At 36.5% G+C, this 19,837-nt stretch overlaps 1 protein-coding gene and 2 pseudogenes across 1 annotated transcript in view; 2 read left to right on the forward strand and 1 right to left on the reverse strand.

The window, feature by feature from the left end:
- Nucleotides 1–785: 785 nt before the first annotated feature.
- On the reverse strand, nucleotides 786–2,176 carry LOC148194998 (putative pectate lyase 14; annotated as a pseudogene).
- A 1,416-nt stretch (nucleotides 2,177–3,592) lies between these two features.
- Nucleotides 3,593–6,614, forward strand: LOC148194999 (uncharacterized; annotated as a pseudogene).
- A 224-nt stretch (nucleotides 6,615–6,838) lies between these two features.
- The window catches only part of LOC148195000 (uncharacterized), an 18,217-nt gene continuing 5,218 nt past the window's right edge, over nucleotides 6,839–19,837 (forward strand). The window contains exons 1-5 of the mRNA XM_088095051.1: nucleotides 6,839–9,745; nucleotides 16,136–17,684; nucleotides 17,914–17,978; nucleotides 19,281–19,511; nucleotides 19,635–19,742. Of these exons, the coding sequence (XP_087951177.1) occupies nucleotides 6,839–9,745; nucleotides 16,136–17,684; nucleotides 17,914–17,978; nucleotides 19,281–19,511; nucleotides 19,635–19,742 (4,860 nt within the window). The remainder of the gene's footprint in view (nucleotides 9,746–16,135; nucleotides 17,685–17,913; nucleotides 17,979–19,280; nucleotides 19,512–19,634; nucleotides 19,743–19,837) is intronic.

The raw sequence follows: 19,837 nt of genomic DNA on the forward strand, positions 1-19,837 counted from the left end.
ATTTAAATTTTATTTTAAAAACTTATAAAATATTATTTTTAATACTCACTTATAAACAAGTATTTGCATGTGTAGCGGGTGAATATTTTTCTTATGGATTGAGTAGCGGGTAGGCAGTATTCGTGCCCGACACAGCCTATTGTCATCCCTAGATATAATCATTTTAACCCAATTTGATAAATTTTTTGACGTGTCGAATTTGTTTCACAGTTGACATTAAAGTGGGAACGTATCAAATAATATAAACAACTCAAATGTTAGAATGAAACATGTTTAACACGGCTCAAAAATTTAACGTAATTTGATTAAAAGAATTATATTTATTCATTTTTAAGTTTGGGAGCAAAATATATCTAATTTTGCTTTAAAGTTGAGAAACTAAAAACATATTTAACCTTTGTTGTGTAATGGATTTGCTCAAATTTTATCCAACCTAGCTCACAAACACCCTTAATATATTTGTGTGAAATTAATATTTAACTATGAATTTTATCAAAATAAAAACTTTAAGAGATAAATTGTAATCTTACGTATTACAATTTGCAATAGTATTGTCTATCCCTAAAATATCATTAAAAAAAATCTTATTCTAAATCGCTAAACAACTTTGATAAAAATTTAAGTAAGGAGAATCTTTCAAGATTTTTATCATATAAATGTTAATTATACTTATATAGTAAATTTACAAGGTTTGGAGAGAAATTAAATTTTCCTCACTTACATAGTCTAAATCATAAAAATGCAAAATAATTCAAAACATAACTTCTCTTATATTTGATTGATCATTATACATAATTTGTATTGTATCGTAACACACCAGATGAACGTGTCAACAATCTCACGAATTTAACATCAAGAACTTTAAAATTTTGTTCTTTAGTATAATTTGGTTTTTTCACACTTCCTCCTTTTGTTATATTAAAGGAAGCTCCATTTTCAAAATCATCCCTTATCGAATGAAAGTTCCATGTACCTCCACTTTTATCACTACTCTTTCTCCATGTCACCTACACATAATAAATAATTAGCATTAAACAAATACTTAAGTGATTAGTAATAAATTGGATATCAAATATACTTAAAGAAAATTTTTTAAAATTTATTACCTCCTTATTTCCTATCATTGGTGCTACAAAGAGGTTGGCTTCACTTTTGAGACTAGGTTCCATGCTTCCACCAATGGCATATTGAAGCCATCCTTGATAAAAATTGTTGGCTACATGTGCATATCCATGACGAATCCTAGAAGATTAATTGTTTCTTAATAACATCAAATACAATTACTTATTACTTTGTGTATTTTTAACTACTTAGTATAAAAATAGTTATTTACCTTGGCATACGTTGATTGCAATTAGGTCCAAAATGATTGTACACCACTGTAACCTTCATATTCTTGTCTCTCACATATCCATCATCATGTCCAAGAAGCATAACCTTATCTTGGTTTTTGAACCAATTATTGGAGATAGTCACATCGGTAGAACCCCGTGTTACATCAAGCAAACCATCTTGACAATCATAAAGTGTATTATGATCAATCCAAATTTTTGAAGCAGTAACCAATCTTATTGCATCTCCATCTACATGACCTAAAGGAATCACCTTTCCTTCAGGCCCCATCACAATCCCAGGGGCTTGAGGTTTTGCAAATGGTGACTCGAATGCCATGGATAATTATGTTGGTGGTCTGTAATTAAATAAGTAAAGATGCATACATATTGATAAATCATGAAAATAATTTTCTTAATGTTTATTATCCTCACAAGTTTAATTAGTAGAAAGTATTAATTACCTTAAATATCATTAAGCATGCATTATTAGCGATGTGGACATTAACACCTCGACCATCAATGGTGGTAAAACTACTAATGAGAAGGGGTTTCTCTAGTTTAATTTGCATGTCCCTTTGAAATGTGATCCACACTTTACCTTGAATAATAGAAGTTCCATACCTCAAGGTGTTGGGCTTGGGATTTATAGGATCGTCACTAGAGTCAGTAACTTTGTAATGAATGAGGTCATTACCAATGTTGTTTGTCATCTTGCCAACATAACCCACAGAACATGTGGCTAATTGATATTGGTGTTTCCTCCATTCAGGATTTTTTCTCCAACATTGATCAATAACATTTAATTTCAAACCATTTATCCTTGATTGCTTTGCAAAACTAAGCTTTGAAAGGAGAAAGAAAATTAAAAGGGCCAAAAACAAGTATTGAGGTTCAAGAAAGGCCATAGCGAAGAATACTTGTTTTTAGGTAAAATCAAGATAGGATAGATAGAAGAAAAAGAGAAACAATGATTTTATAGTATTTTTTTCTTTTTTTTATGAAGTTGTGGTGTAAGAAATTGATTATATATAAGCAAAACATGTTATTGAGTTAGTTTAAGTTGTTTTTTCAAGCTATCATAAGATAGGGTTTCTTACAAAAGAAGCTATGAATAGAAATAAGTGAGTGGAAATGTTTAAGTAGTTTTAAATCTTAACCTCTTACCTAAATATATGCATTAACTAAATATATGCATTAACTAGAGAAGCCAATTTAACAAATTTTAATAATATTGTTTTCCATAGCTGAAATTTAATTCAAAATTTAATCAAGAGTAATTTAAATTTAATATCATGTCTTATGGATATGCAATATCAATATCGTAAATGGATATTGTGAAGAATATTAACTATTTGTTTAGAGTCACAAATGAAATCGTGACGGCAAATAAAAAAAATATAAATTTTAATAACTGAAGTTTTAGAGTCGCGACTCTAATTTATTCTAGAAGAATATAAAAACACCGTAAAGATAAAGTGTGGTATGTGAAATTAGATTTTGAATCCGGTGTAGGAAAATATGTTATCACCCTATTATGCTTGTTTGGAACGATAGACGACATGGACGACCATACGCATACCCACATAAGATCCACAACAAATTATTTTTGATTAACTTTTTTTAAAAAAATAATCAAATGCGAGATATCCAAAATTTATTAAGTATATAAGACTAATTTAATTTAGTTAAAAGAAGTTGAGATTTTTAGATTTTTATATAAAGCTACCTATGCCAAAGAGACTTAGTCACTTATCCCAAATTAAAACTTTGCATATATTTTTTTAAAAAATACACTGTGCCGTACAAATTCCTTTTTTTAAGGGGCTTTCTTTCTTGCACCCAACGTTTTTCTTCTTATACTCCTAAATTTCACTTTGATGTCTAATCACTAGTACAATAAAGAGAAAAGACACTGATTGTTTATGTTTATAGGCATCGGTTCTACAACCGAGACATATGTGCACGAGGTAAAAATGTTAAGTTTTATGTCTCGGTTATAGACCAAGATAAAACAAGACAGGAATATGCCTCGGTTCTTAGATAACCGAGACAGTAACGTGTTTTTTTTATTTTTTCAAACTTTAGACTCAGTTCATTATGTCATGCCAAACAAACCCAAGATTTCCCAATTTCAGGTCAAGAATCTAAAACAAACAAGAAAACCATAACAGGAATCAAACAAGACACAATATTACAACAACTAATGTAAAAATTTTGTCTAGAGAAGCAACAAACATCATGAGCTTTGTTTGATGGACATGTCAAGTTTTGTTGCTGCAATAAGGGAAAACAGCGGTCCATACTCAATCAGCAACAACGCGTCATCCATATCCAAAGCCAGAGAAGCAAAATGCGTGTCACACAGCAAAGGACATACCCAAATCATGAGCTTCTTCAAAACTTTTTCCTGAAGATGGACTTAAGTTGAAGCATTTTAGATCAAATTTCTTCCTCTTCGCACATGGTGAAATAGAAAGCCAGGGTTTCTCTATTCTTCCCCCAACGACGTGGTCACAGGCCACTTATCCATGCAGTTCAGCTTCTTCGCGCCACCTAAACCGTCGACAGAAGCATCTCCGACCACCACCATTATGCCTCTGTTAGCCGAGAGCGTGTCTCCCCCACGAAGCTTGCCAACATCCACCATCAACCACTTCAAGAGCCACCTACAAGTCTCCAGATCAAGTCGTTGTGCTCATATCCTCCGCCGTCCCCACCCTCCTCGCCACCGTCACTTACTTCCTCTGCTCCCCCTCCTTTCACGAATTCTCCGTCCTCGGGTGGTTCTCCGCTCGTCACAGATCTGCCCTTCGCTCTTCCATGCGCGCAGATCTGCCCTTCGCTCCTCCATGCGCCCAGATCTGCCCTCTGTCACCTCCCTCTATCACCTTCTTCTAGCTTCCCCTCCCTTCGACAACATGCCCTTCTTGCACGCGCACATGCACAAGTATTGCGCCTTCCAGTTCCACACCGAGGCCCAGTGGTTCGAGCCCCGTTCCCTCGACGTCGTCAACATCGACCCTACCTTTCGCGACCACTACACTGCTTTCAGCCCGACCTCCAGCCTCCCTGCACTTGACTGCAAGCTTCGTGGGTCCTCAATGGATGAAGCTGGTGACGAAAGGCTCACTCAGATGTTTTAGGCCGCCAATGACCAAAGGGAGCTTGATGGGTGTGTTGAGGGGTTTGAGGTTCAACAGTTGAGCAGAATGGTCGGGTCTGATGTTAGGAGCACCAAGGGTTTGGAGGAGTTGTATAAGAAAATGCTGGTTAAGATTCAGAATTTTACTAGCTTAGTATGCCTCGATTAGAAGGAAAACTGAATCATAATTGCTTAATGACATCGGGTGGATGAAGACCGAAGCAATAGGGTTTAATGGAGAGGGCTTTAATGCTTCGGTTTCGTAAATAACCGAGGCAGTAGAGAGGATAAGCTTCGGTTTTCACTGAACCGATGCGTATAAGTTTGTCTTAATTACAAAAATGCCTCCGCATTTTAATATGCTTCGGTTTTGTGAAAACTGTGGCGTATTAAGCGCGTTAAAAGACTATTTTTTTACTAGTGAATATAATATATTATTAAATTAAAAAGATAAATAATAATTACTACTTACTCACCCTATTATATTTATTCATAACTCAAAGTCATTTTCACAGTGAACTTCATTTCTTCTTCTTCAATTCTTATGTTTTGTTTCCTACAACTCTCGAAATTCAGATAAGAGTCTTTAAGATTTGAAAGTTCGGTTTTAGATTTTTTTAGATTTTAAAATTTGATTATGAATTTACGTGGATTTTAAAATCTGCTATCGGATTTTTGAAAATAGGATTTCAGAATTTAGTTTTAGAGTTTAAAGAATTTCAAAAAATTTTTTAATTTTTTTCAGATTTTGAAATCTAGTTTGGAAGTCTCAAATTTCAATATGCAATTTTTTAAGATTTTGGATTTCAAAATCGAGTTTATGAATTTTTCAAATTTCAAAATCTAATTATGGATTTTTCTGGATTTCAAAATTTGGTTCAAAATTTTTAGAACAAGTTTTTAGTCTCCCATATTTTGAAATCCAGTTTTAGTCTCTCAAACTTTGAAATCCAATTTCAAAGTTTCTCTTAATTAAAAATTCGGTTTGGATTTTTGAAGATTTTAAAATCAAGTTTAGGATTTTATGTGCCTGTTTTCTAAATTTGATTTTGGATTTTTTCAGAATTTTGAAATTTGGTTTTAGAGTTACAAAGATTTCGAAACAAAGTTTTGGAATCTCTTGAATTTCGAAATCCAATCATAAAATTTCTTCAAGTTCGAAATTCGGGTCTAAATTTTTGAAAACTGGTTTTCAAAATTTGATTTTATGTTTTCTCAAACATTGAAATTTGATTTTGGAGGAAAAGCATTTCTTACTGATGTTGGATGAAGGAAAATTAGACTAAGAACAAAGGGGGTGCAAGGGTGAGGCACAAATTGGGTGTAGTGGCAACACTGAAGCGTCTTAAATAGGATTTTAAACCGTAGTTAAAGTGGTTAGGAGTAATTTAAGAATATAGGAATATTTGGTGGTGAAGGAAGAAAATTGTGGAGTGCTGAAAGAAGTCCCTTTTTTAATTATTTTGAAAAGACTGTTTCATTCTGCACCTCCAAACCTTTTATCCTATACCTTCAAACTATAATAAAATTTCAATTTTAAGCCTAATTAAAAAGTGTTTTAACTTTTAAAAAATGTTTTAATTTTTTTTAACGTGGTCAAAGATTCCCACGAAACAGTTTGAATTTCAAAGGTTTGGTTTTATGTGCATAATATTTCTCACTGTCATTTCTCTCACAGCACCTTCTTGCTCTCCTTTCCCACAACACCCTTCCTCTCCTTTCTCACCCATCACTTACTCTCCTTTCTTACATAGCACAACATAGTACAAACACACACTTAAGTCTTTGTTTTCGCACCACAACCACCGTGCGGCAAGCTTCTTCTTTTTCGCAACGAGGTACAGAAACACAATACTCTTCTTCTCGGATTTATTTTTCCTTTGTTTGTTGTCTTGCGTGCACACTAATCTAGATTCTCATTTTCCCATTTAGTTTCTCCTTCTCTTTGCTGTGTTTCTGAAAGAATCATTGGGCCCTTACAGTACTCTAATCCTATTGACTGTGCACAAGGTGAGGGTAGCCCAAGTACTACTGCAGAAGCTGAACACGGCCCAACCAATACTCCAGAGGCTTCTATTGATCGACCTAAGAGGGTTGTGCGTCAGCCAATTTATCTTAGGGATTTTGTTACTAAGTGACGTGTCTCCCTTTTAGGAGAAACCGTTATACCATGTGAAGGAATATTAGCTGTAAGGAGTAGTGCTTATATAAAGCACCTTTCTGTTATGTTGGGAATAAGAAAGAATTATTACGTGTCTCTTCTGAATTTCTCCTTCTCTGTCCTGTTTTCTTCCAGATTATTCTATTCTCTGTTTTTTCCCCTTACAATTGGTGCTTTCATTGAGTCTTACTTCCTCCATCCATGGCCGACTCACCTGACCCATTCACCTCCCTTGACCGCAAATTAGAACAAATATTACTAGCCCAAGCCAATTTTTCCAACACCCTCATGGACATTGACAATCGTACATCCCACCTTGAGAACCAACTCTCACTCAACCCTAAACCTCTCAATACCCCTTACCGATCGATGAAAATGGACCTTCCGCCCTTTGATGGAACGGATTCCCTTGGTTGGATCTTCAAAGCCAATCAGTTCTTCGCCTTCCACCAAACTCCCCTGGAACAACGCATTCAGCTCGCTTCCTTTTCTCTTGAAGGAAAAGCCCTTTCCTGGTTTCAGTGGATGCACAACAACGGGTTACTCACCTCGTGGGACTCTTTCCTCCGAGCGCTCGAACTCCGATTTGCTCCGTCAAAATTTGACGATCCTATCGCAACCCTGTGCAAGCTTTCTCAAACACACTCATTGCAAGACTACCTCTCTGAGTTTGAGAAACTCTCTAATAGGATCTCTGGTTACCCCACCAGCTTTTATCTGAGTTGTTTTATCTCGGGCCTCAAACCCCACCTTCGTCGAGAGGTCACGGTCCTCCAACCGTCAGACCTGAACCAAGCTATTGCGTTTGCCAAGCTGCATGAGGACAAACACTCTAGCAACCCCCCATTCAATCGTTTTTCCCGTCCATCTCCATCAACCAACACACCACCACTTACCTCCCCAAAACCACTACCACCACTCTTACCCACACCCCCCAATAAACTACCCATCAAAAGATTAACAGAGACAGAAATGCAGGCAAGGAGAGAGAAGAATTTATGCTACAACTGCGATGAACAGTATACGCGTGGGCATCGTTGTAAGTCTCAATTTCTCCTTCTAGTCTCAACCGAACCAGACGATGACCCAGATACACCAACAGACTCGGATCCACGGGTTATAGATGACCCTTCTCCTGAATCAGGCCTCATTAGTCTACATGCACTCTCGGGTCAATGGGCTCCTCGCACCCTACGTCTGACGGGATCCATTAACGGGTACAAAGTCCAAGTTTTGGTGGATAGTGGAGCTACACACAATTTCATACAAAGTAGGGTGGCTCATTTCCTTCAGCTCCAGAATGAGCCCACTTCAACTCCTTTGAGAGTAATGGTCGGTAACGGTGATTTTCTCCCCTGCTCAACTTTTTGTCCCAAGGCCCAACTTCATTTGGCCTCTTTAAAATTCTCCATTGATTTGTATCCATTAGAATTGTCTGGTACTGACATTGTATTAGGGGTTCATTGGTTGACTCAAGTAAGCCCATTTGTGATGGACTACAATGGCCCTTTTATGAGATTCATGTGGGAAGGTCAATTAGTGGAACTGAAAGGAGAAACCGGCCCAACTCCGAGCCCAATTTCTGTCCACCAATTACGGAGACTGCAACAAACAAATAGTATTGAGGCTCTTTTCCAACTCACACTCGAGCCTACATACTCATCATCCTTCCACTCTTACTCTGCCACCACAACCACACCCCATCCTTCCCCCGCCACCACTATTACACATACTCCCACCTCTGATCACCCCCACCTTCAAGCCCTCCTCCACAAATACTCCTCTCTTTTTCAACCACCAACTACCTTACCACCCTCAAGACCCACAGATCACCGTATTACATTACAGCCAAATACTTCACCAATTTTAGTACGACCTTACCGTTATCCCCACTTCCAAAAGCACGAAATTGAACAGCAAGTGCAACAGATGCTTGACTCAGGCTTTATTAAGCCTAGTACGAGTCCTTTTTCTTCCCCAGTTATCCTTGTCAAGAAGAAAGATGGGACTTGGCGTTTTTGCGTTGACTACCGCGCCCTCAATGCCGCCACTGTGAAGGACAAATTTCCAATTCCAACCATTGATGAGTTATTGGATGAGCTGGGTAGTGCCGCTTGGTTTTCTAAGTTGGATCTATTTTCAGGTTTCCACCAAATCTTGATGCTTCCCAGCGATTGTGAGAAAACTGCCTTCCGCACACATAACGGCCATTTCGAATTCCGAGTCATGCCATTTGGGTTGTGCAATGCCCCTTCTACATTTCAGGCCACCATGAATGACCTCTTTCGCCCACATCTTCGTCAATTCATCATTGTATTCTTTGACGACATCCTCGTCTATAGCCCAACACTGGATTTACACATTTCCCATCTGGAGTGTACTTTTCAATTGCTAGTGCAGAATAGCTTTCACCTTAAAGGGGAGAAATGTTCAATCGGAAAGGAGTCCATACATTACCTGGGCCACATAGTTTCTAATAAGGGCGTGCAGCCAGACCCTAGTAAGATCCAAGCTGTTCTTGATTGGCCAACACCCACGTCAGTCAAGTCTCTTCGGGGCTTCTTGGGTTTGACTGGATTCTATCGTCGCTTCGTGAAGGGTTATGCCTCCATCGCTAGTGCTCTCACCGACCTCCTCAAACGTGACAATTTTTCTTGGCAAGATAGTGCCTCACAGGCCTTCCAACATCTGAAAGAGGCACTAACGAATGCTCCTGTTTTGTCACTGCCCCGTTTTGATCACACGTTCCTAGTTCAAACCGATGCCTCCGGGTCAGGCATGGGGGCTGTTCTCTCTCAAAACGGACATCCCATCGCATATTTTAGTAAACAGTTTTGCCCGAAGCTGCAAAACTCATCCACCTATATTAGGGAACTATGTGCAATTACCTCAACCGTACAAAAGTGGCGACAGTACTTACTTGGTCGAAGATTCATTATCCAAACAGACCAAAAATCAATCAAAGAGTTGTTATCCCAAACTGTTCTTACTCCAGATCAACAACATTACCTCTCCAAGTTGTTGGGCTACGACTTTGAGATACAATATCGGCCAGGGAAGTCTAATTCAGCAGCAGGTGCTTTATCCAGACTTTCACAACCACAACAGGTGATGGACGAACGCCCGAGGAGAGACCGAAGACGTGACGCTGACTCCTCGAAGCTTCCTCCAGAGAGATGAAGACGCAGCGGAATGGAAACGAAACTCAAGATTGAAGTGGAAACTGAGAGCGAAACTCATGAAAACCTAAGATCTAAGGTTTAGTCGGTGGAAGTTGAAGGTATGGAAAATGAAGATGGTTTGTTCGGTGAGAAACCCTAGGAGGACGAAGAACTACTGATTTAATCGGTGGAAAGTGACTTACAATCGGTGAAAAATGGAATAGAAAGGCAGATCTGAGATTGTAGACAATAGAACTCTCGAAAGCGAGAGTGAGACGCGAAGAAGAAAGAGAATATGGAATGTGCGTGTCTGATGTGCGTGAAGAAAGAAGTGAGAGGCGCGGTCTGAACGTGGCTGACGCGTTGGATTGGAGACGTATTGGCAGCTGACGCGTGCCAGATGTGGCAGTGGAGGAGAGGAAGCGTGAAGGATGAGAAGCACCGTGAAAATGGAAAATGAAAGTGAGAGATGTGCTTGGAAGGTGGCTAGAGGAAGTCTTTGGACTCTCTAGCCTGACTTTCAAGAGAGAATAGTTTCTATTTCAGAAAGTCTAATTCTCATTAATCTCAAAAGTCCTAATACAAGAGAGGAGTTGGGTATTTATAGTAACCCATACTCCTTAAGAGCTAAGCTAGAAAAAAAAAAAAAAAAAGGACTACGTCAAGTAGGATTCCATCATGCCCTCCCTCTTAAGAAAAGATTTGTCCTCAAATCTGGCAATCGCCTTATGAAGAAGCTCCACTCAATCTTTGGGAGCATGGCCATCTTGGAGTGGCCTTATTCTTTTAGATCTAATTTTCTTCCTCCTGGATCAAACACGAATCTGCAATACACATCAAATATATCTTTGGTTAATATCAATCCAAGAAAGAATTTTTCTTTAAAATCAAGAGAATAAGAACTTCTAATACTTTGATTAGTAATCTTTGAGAATTTTAGAAGTCCAAATTCAATTTTATCTTGAGTTAATTGTTTTCTTAAAGATAAGAATAACTCAAGATTTGAATTGTCATATTTTGAAAATGTTTTCATGACAATTGGTTTGAAAGAGAAGTCAAAAATTGAAAAATAATCAATTATTGGAAAAGAAGTAAAGATTTGGAAACCTTCCCTTTTAGGTTCCCTTGAAAGAATAGGATTTGTCATGAGGAACAATTTCTCCTTTTCCTTCTCTCTTTCTTGCCTTTCTCTTTTCTTCTTCTCTTTTTTCTTCTTCTCTTCTTAATTCCTCTCTTCTTCTCTCTTCTCTTTTCTCTATTTCTTCTCTCTCTTTCTTCTCTTCCTTTTCTTTTCTCTCAATCTCTCTTTCTCTTTTCTTATCCTTGATCTCTTTAAGTCTTGCCCCAAATTCTAATTCTCTACGAAGAAACCCATGATCCTTTAAACTCTCAAGAAATGATTTTCCATCTTCAATGCAATCCCTAATTAGTTCTAGGTTTCTTTTAATGCTTGAAGGCACAAACTTTCTTCTCATGCAAGCTTTTAAATCATGCCAATTACGTATGGAAGACTTTCTACCTTTCCTAACATGATATTGTCTTTCATCCCACCACTCACTTGCATTTTCTTCTAACTTAGAGAGATATATGCTAAGGACATAATATTCACTCTCTTCATAAAACCAAGGATTTATTTTATCAATTTCTTTCTCCCAAGCTAGGTATGTTAATGCTCCTATGTCTTTACCAAATGATGGAAGATTCCTAGCTTGTTTAAACATTTCATCAATTTTATCTAACCTAGAAGACCTATATGAACCATAAGAAGACATCTTTGTTTTTAAAAGTTTTCTTAATCTAAAGGGTTCAAAACTTTCACTTAGACAAGTCCCAGGTAAGAGAGGTGAGCTAAAGAGCTGCTTAAGTACCAAGTCTTGCCTTGCCAGAAATGTCTTAGGCTACTAACTAATTACCCCTTAAACTAAAATCACCTTTAGAAACAAAGTACACAACTCAAACAATCACAAACAATTAAGCACAATTAAAAGACTAGACTCTCGGACTCTAATGTGTGAAAAGGCTTAGAGTTTAATCCCTTTTAGCCTAATCACCCTAAACGTGAAACATAAAGCAAATCAATATTTAAATTCTACTCCTATGGTGAAGCTTGTAGCTTTGGCTAACAAGACACATTCACCTGTCTAGCTATGCTAAAAATAAAAGCAAATAAAGTTGCCAAGGATTTGAAAGAGCACCAAGGACTCTTCCTAAACACTTGGACTTTATAAAAGGCCCTTTTACAAAACAAAAACTAAAGCTAACAGTGGGCAAACACAAACCCAGTACAAATACAAACAAAAATTGAAATCCTATGCTACGGTGCTCTTGGTGCCCACATTCACGTGATCCACTTTTAATGCCAAGTCTTTGTGCCAAAAAATGTACACTCCTCCTGTTGCTGGTTCGGCCAACTTTGGCTCCTTTTCTAGTTTCTGGTTTATCCTATAATCACAAATGCACAAACTGCTGTGAGTATTCACTTAGTTAAAACAGATTGCAAAAGAATATACAGGGCAGTAAGAACTTCCCTTTCTCATGGCTGCACAATCTTTCTAAACTTTCAATTAAAATTCTGCGGCTGCTCAATTAAAATTGTACATAAATTGAATTCCAATGAAAGCAAATCTGCACAGATAATTCACACTAAATCAGCAGATCATGCAATCCAACAATGAACAATTTAAGTCCAAAACAGTTTAAACAATCAGAAGCAATTAAACTAAATAATTCCCTTTAGTTCAAAGCTTCCACATTAAGTGCTTAGGTTGCTATTTTCTCAGTAAATTTCTGCTCAAGCTAAACTCTCAAGTATCAGCTCTGCACACATTAAAATCAAACCAGATTCCAATTCAGCAAATCACAACATCCAACAAATTGCAAGCTATAACACAAACAGTTTAAACAAATAGAAGCAATATAGCTAAGCAACTTCCCTGATTAATGCTATTTCTAGTTGTTGTTTTTAGTGGACTTTGTTGTATTTTCTTCCTTGTGCTCAACTAATCAGCAGATTCATTCTTCACTTTCTCCCTGCACTGATTCGGTTTAGATCTGCTCACAGAAATTACACCAACTCCAGCGAAATACACAAGGACATGGATATTAAACCAGATGCAATGGGTGTAATTCAAAGCTGAACTAAACTGATTTAAACAACCAGTCAATTCTAATTTAAATTTTGATCAATCCAATGGGTAAAAAGAATTATGTGCTTAGTTCAACCACAACGTCAGAATTGGAAATTAAGTGCTTTAGTCACTTCTTCAAATGGAATGATGCTTTGGCAGTTAAAACAATTTCATGCACAAGCCTAATTACTCCAAGCAAATCAATTCATGCATAAATCAGTTCATGAACAACTAACTAGGTGGCATGCAAGGTATTCAATCAATCAATCTGAACAAAACTGAAATCTGCATGTGATTAATACCAGGAAAATATTTTCTATATGCATTTGGAAAAATTGATCTCAACAACGAAAGAATGATGGTGCTAATAAGTATCCAACAGATTTCAACAATTGTAAGCAAACCATGAAATCAGTAATCACATTCAGACATATAATATCTCAATGATTTCAGCAAGCAGTTTATAATCCAAAATGAATGCAATGTCAGTTTAAGCAAACCACAACTGATCCAATCTAATTGATCCAATTTCTTTTCCTGCACAATGAACAATCACAAAACAGTTAGATTAACAATGAATTCTCTATTTCAAAGTGCCAAGGAATTAGGCCAAATCAGCCTTACAAAACTCACAACACTCAGGCTTCTTTTTAAAAGCTTAAAGCACTCAAAATGTAAAGGTTTGGAAGGGAGATTCTCCCTTGGCAGTACACAGCTGGAGAGTATTCCAGACCACCACCACCTAAAATGCTACCAAGCACACAAACCTTCTTTCAAATTCCAGAAATCAGAGTGTAACAACTTCTCAAACAGGCAAAGGCTAGGGTCAGTAATCAGAAACCAGAATAGAACAGGACAGCCACAAAACAATGACAGAACAACAGATCTATTGCTTAAGACAACTCTAGATCAGATGAATAAAGCAAGTAAAAGCTTCAAATTAAGATCAGCAGAATAGATTGCACATGTGATAAACAAAACCAGAGTTATCAACCAAGACAAGCAAGAAACAGGCAATTTAGAAAGGTTGGAACACAAACAGAATCCTAATGAATAGAACTAGAACAGATTTTAAAAACAATAAAAAGGACTTAAGTTGATCCAGTTATGACTAAAGAAAGTTATATCTGATTTGATTTTGGCAGAAATAGTTTACTGAAACAGTGAACAATATTGTGAATTGCACCAGTTCTCTTTGCTCTTTTTTTTTTTTTTTTTTTCACAATTTGATAGCCAAATGGACGAGTTGGATAACACTTTAGAACTTGCTATTTTCAGTCACAATTCACAACAGATCACCTAATCAGTTTTTGCAACTTAATCAAATTTTTGCCAAAGGAAAGTAAACATGGTTCAACTCAAAAAAAAACAAATCCAAAGGAAAACAAGAGGTTAATCACTCTCAGCCACAGTTATAGTTTCAAATACCACTGGTTTAGGCTTCCTTGAGTGACCAAAAATATATTCTCAATTGTAGAATTGATAGCAAAGTGAAAACAGTGAATGCTCACTATGGCTCACAAACTCAGAAGTTCAAACTAAATTCAATCACTGTTGTAAACAGTTTTAATGCAATTCTGCAGATTCAAATACCTCAATAAATGCCAATGAAACAAAGTCAATACTGGAAAAATTTTGAATCAGAACTTGGCAAAGAATTTAAAACCAAGTATGAATGACTCACAGACTCTTCAAAGCAAATTCCAATTTCGGTGTAATTGGTGAAAAACAGTGTTGATGTTAATCATTTGCACCCGAGCTCACAATTGAAATTCATCACTCATTTGGTGTGCAATGACATTCACATTCAAACACATTTCAGATCATGAATCGCACAATTAGCACATGATACATCAACCAATGCTGCCACTGAATCTGTCATCGAACTCATTCAATTGAATGTCACGGCTCTTGATGATTGACCAGATTCAAACAAGGCAGATATCAAATCAAATCATGAATTGGAAATTTGAAAGGTTAAACTCAGATTAAGAATAACAAAATAAAACAAAGCACAAGACTAAAACATGACAGAAATGGATTTAGAAAATAAAAACTCAAATAAAGTGAAATCACCGAATAAAATGAAAATAAAACTCAAAGTAATGACTCAAGCACAGGATACACAACCTTATCAGAATTTGGAAACCTAAACACATAAATTGAACAAACGCGAAATCAACACAAGACATTCAATGAAGATAATGAACAATGCGAAAAAATTGAAGCACAAACTCAGAATCAAGACAGAATCAAAACACAAAACTAGAAACAAAGACAGAAACAGAGACGCGAATCAAACGCAAGAACATAAGAAAATCGAACAACTCAAAAATGGAAGAAAACTCAGAACAGAGACGAACCGAGATACTTACCTCTGAAGCGTGCTCGAACCTGAGCTCTGATACCACTTGATGGACGAACGCCCGAGGAGAGACCGAAGACGTGACGCTGACTCCTCGAAGCTTCCTCCAGAGAGATGAAGACGCAGCGGAATGGAAACGAAACTCAAGATTGAAGTGGAAACTGAGAGCGAAACTCATGAAAACCTAAGATCTAAGGTTTAGTCGGTGGAAGTTGAAGGTATGGAAAATGAAGATGGTTTGTTCGGTGAGAAACCCTAGGAGGACGAAGAACTACTGATTTAATCGGTGGAAAGTGACTTACAATCGGTGAAAAATGGAATAGAAAGGCAGATCTGAGATTGTAGACAATAGAACTCTCGAAAGCGAGAGTGAGACGCGAAGAAGAAAGAGAATATGGAATGTGCGTGTCTGATGTGCGTGAAGAAAGAAGTGAGAGGCGCGGTCTGAACGTGGCTGACGCGTTGGATTGGAGACGTATTGGCAGCTGACGCGTGCCAGATGTGGCAGTGGAGGAGAGGAAGCGTGAAGGATGAGAAGCACCGTGAAAATGGAAAATGAAAGTGAGAGATGTGCTTGGAAGGTGGCTAGAGGAAGTCTTTGGACTCTCTAGCCTGACTTTCAAGAGAGAATAGTTTCTATTTCAGAAAGTCTAATTCTCATTAATCTCAAAAGTCCTAATACAAGAGAGGAGTTGGGTATTTATAGTAACCCATACTCCTTAAGAGCTAAGCTAGAAAAAACAAAAAAAAAAAAGGACTACGTCAAGTAGGATTCCATCAACAGGAGCACTGCCTTCTCATTTTATCCATCCCTCAATTGGATTTTCTATCTGATCTGAAGCAGTATTTGTCCACCAATGTTGACTTCCTTTCACTAAAGGAGGGAATCACAAAAAATCCTGTTAACTTTCCTCTATATTCTTTGAGAAATGGGTTAATCCTGTTCAAACAACGCATCTGGATTCCTTCATCATGCCCTTTCATCCCCACTATCTTACATGAGTACCATTCTACACCTTTGGCAGGACACCCTGGAGTAACACGCACCTTTGGGAAGTTAGCAGCTAATTTCTTTTGGGCCAAAATGCGTCAAGACGTTCACACATTTGTCACCCAATGTGAAATTTGTCAACAAACTAAGATTACAGCTCAAAAACCTGCAGGACTACTTCAACCAATTCCCCCACCTACCAAATGTTGGGAGGATTTATCCCTGGATTTCATTGTGGGCCTTCCTCCATACCAAAGTAATTCTACAATATTGGTTGTTGTAGACAGGTTCTCAAAGGCTGCACACTTTGGCATGTTACCCAGGTCTTTCTCAGCTTCCAAAGTGGCTGACTTATTCATACACATGATCTGCAAATTGCACGGCCTTCCTAAGAGCTTAATTTCTGATCGAGACCCTGTGTTTCTTAGCCAGTTTTGGCGAGAGCTTTTTCGCTTAAGTAGTACCAAATTACGGATGTCCACAGCTTACCATCCTCAATCCGATGGCCAAACTGAGGTGGTTAACAAGGTACTGCAACAATATCTTCGTTGCTTCGTTCATCACAAGCCTTCATTGTGGGGCAAATTTCTTCCATGGGCCGAATGGTGCTTCAACACTACTATCAACGCTTCCATCAAGATGACCCCATTTGAAGTCGTGTATGGCCATCCCCCACCATCTATTCCCCAAGGTCTTTCTCCTGACACTTCAAACGCTGCTGTTCAGTTTGAATTGCAATCTAGAGCTGACATCATCCGTAAACTCCACAACAACCTCCAAAAAGCACAAGCAGATATTAAGCGATGGGCAGACAACAACCGTCGCGATCTTCAATTCCAACCTGGAGACTGGGTTTATGTTCGTCTTCGCCCGCATCGTCAGGTTTCAGTTGCTGGTCATTACCAAGGCAAGTTACAGAAACGATTTTTTGGTCCCTTCCAGGTCTTGGAACGGATTGGACAAGTTGCTTACAAATTAGAGCTCCCTTCAAATGCCAAAATCCACAATGTCTTTCACGTCAGCTTTCTCAAACTACACAAAGGAAATCCCCCAACAACATCTTCAAAACTTCCTTTGGAATTCAATGATAATCAGCCCATATTGGAACCCATAGCTATTCTGAACACTAAGCCAGATTCTGACTTAGTCTTGGTGCAATGGAGAGGTCTTCCACCAGAAGATGCTACGTGGGAACCATGGGGAGTTATGAAAGAGCAATTCCACCTTGAGGACAAGGTGCTTCTCCATCCGGAGGGAGATGAAAGAATCATTGGGCCCTTACAGTACTCTAATCCTATTGACTGTGCACAAGGTGAGGGTAGCCCAAGTACTACTGCAGAAGCTGAACACGGCCCAACCAATACTCCAGAGGCTTCTATTGATCGACCTAAGAGGGTTGTGCGTCAGCCAATTTATCTTAGGGATTTTGTTACTAAGTGACGTGTCTCCCTTTTAGGAGAAACCGTTATACCATGTGAAGGAATATTAGCTGTAAGGAGTAGTGCTTATATAAAGCACCTTTCTGTTATGTTGGGAATAAGAAAGAATTATTACGTGTCTCTTCTGAATTTCTCCTTCTCTGTCCTGTTTTCTTCCAGATTATTCTATTCTCTGTTTTTTCCCCCTTACAGTTTCCAGTCGCGCAGAGGCGCTCTTCTTCCTCCAATTTTCGTTTCCTGCTCAAACGCTATCAAAGGTTGGTTGATGGTTTTAATTTTTTTTTGCTGCTGCTTCTGCATGTTTGTAGCATGATTATAGACTGAATATATAAATCCGATGATTAGAAATTAATTTCTCTGCGTTGCTTGATCTCTCCGTGGTTGTGTGATCTGAATGCGATAGGCATGTATCGGATATGGGGAACTGATACCGCCAACGTCGTCTATCAATATCCGAAGGCTCTATCAGTTTTCTATATTGCTAATGCGTTTTTCTTTTTAAATTTTGTTTTACCGTTTTATTATATGTTTTTTTGTTTTGTTTTATAGTTTGTTCTTTTTATTTGAAATTAATTGTTTTATTTTAAATAGTTTTTTAAGTATATTAATATTTGAATTAATTTTTTTCTGTTATAATTATTTTAAATATTCTGTAATAATAATTTTAAATTTTCTGTTTTAACTTTTTTAAATGGTCTGTTATAGTTATTTTAAACTTTTTGTTTTAGTTTTTTAACTTTTAGTTATTTGATTTTTATTTTAATAAAATTGTTATAATTGAAGTAATTATTTATTTATATAAATTTTTAAATTAATTTTATTTTGAATGAAATAATTTTAATTATTTTAAATTTTCTGTTTTAATTAATTTAATTTTTTTGTTTTAAGTATTTTAAATTTTCTGTTATAATTATTTTAATATTCTTTTATAATAATTTTAAATTTTCTGTTTTAATTTTTTAAAATGTTCTCTTATAACTATTTTAAACTTTCTTTTAAATATTTTAATTTATAGTTATTTGATTATTATTTTAATAAAATTGTTATAATTGAATTAATTACTTATTTATATAAAGATTTGAATTAATTTTATTTATTTTGAATGAAATAATTGTAATTATTTAAAATTTTCAGTTTTAATTATTTTAAATTTTTTGTTTTATTTATTTCAAATTTTCTGTTATAATTATTTTAAATATTCTGTTATAATAATTTAAAATTTTGTGTTTTAATTTTTTTAAATGTTTATAATTATTTTAAACTTTCTATTTTAATTTTTAATTTATACTTATTTGATTTTTATTTTAATAAAATTGTTATATTTGAATTAATTTTTTTTATATAAAGATTTGAATGAATTATATTTATTTTGAATGAAACATTGTATATATGTAATAATTATTTTGAATTTTTTTAATTTTATAGAATGTATAGTTTTTTATTTGTGATTAATATATATTTAATAATTATTGTTTTGATGATTTAATATATTTTACCAGTGTAATATTTTTTAGTTATTATGATTTTTTTAATAATTTTTTATGTGAAATTTAGAATAGATATGGCTCGTATTGGAGGAGGTTCATCTTCACATCGCAGAGAGAGATCCTCAAGGGAAGAGGTGGAGACATGCTGCTTCTGCTCGCAGAAGATGTGGAGCAGTTGAGTTTGATGTTCATGTTGAGGATGCAGTTGATGATCATGCATTTGAGAAGCATGATATTGAGCAGGAGGAGGATCATGAAGATGTTGGTGAAGGTGGATTTCCTGGAGGTCCATTAGACACTTCAGTATTGATACATTACATTTACCATGTTGCTTATGCGATATAGCAGGGTCGAGTAAGTGCAAAACTTTAATTTTAATGATTATTGTGTAGTTGAAATAATTTTATATTATATATTATTGTTTAGGAACGAGTGGAGATCAAGTTAATCTCCCATAGGAAGAAGTTAAACAGATTAGGATCCTGCCACGAGGGCATTAGAGACATAGTTAATAGTTCTGGTCTGATGTCTCTGGTGAGCTTCTCCTATGACTATGTCAATAGGGGTCTACTGCTGGCATTTATAGAGAGATTTCATTTTGAGATCAGTAGTTTCCATCTCCCCGTGGG

The sequence above is a fragment of the Vigna umbellata genome, chromosome 7, assembly GCF_029865625.1.
Source record: "Vigna umbellata cultivar VRB3 chromosome 7, Vumbellata_1.0, whole genome shotgun sequence".
NCBI classification, from domain to species: Eukaryota; Viridiplantae; Streptophyta; class Magnoliopsida; order Fabales; family Fabaceae; genus Vigna; species Vigna umbellata.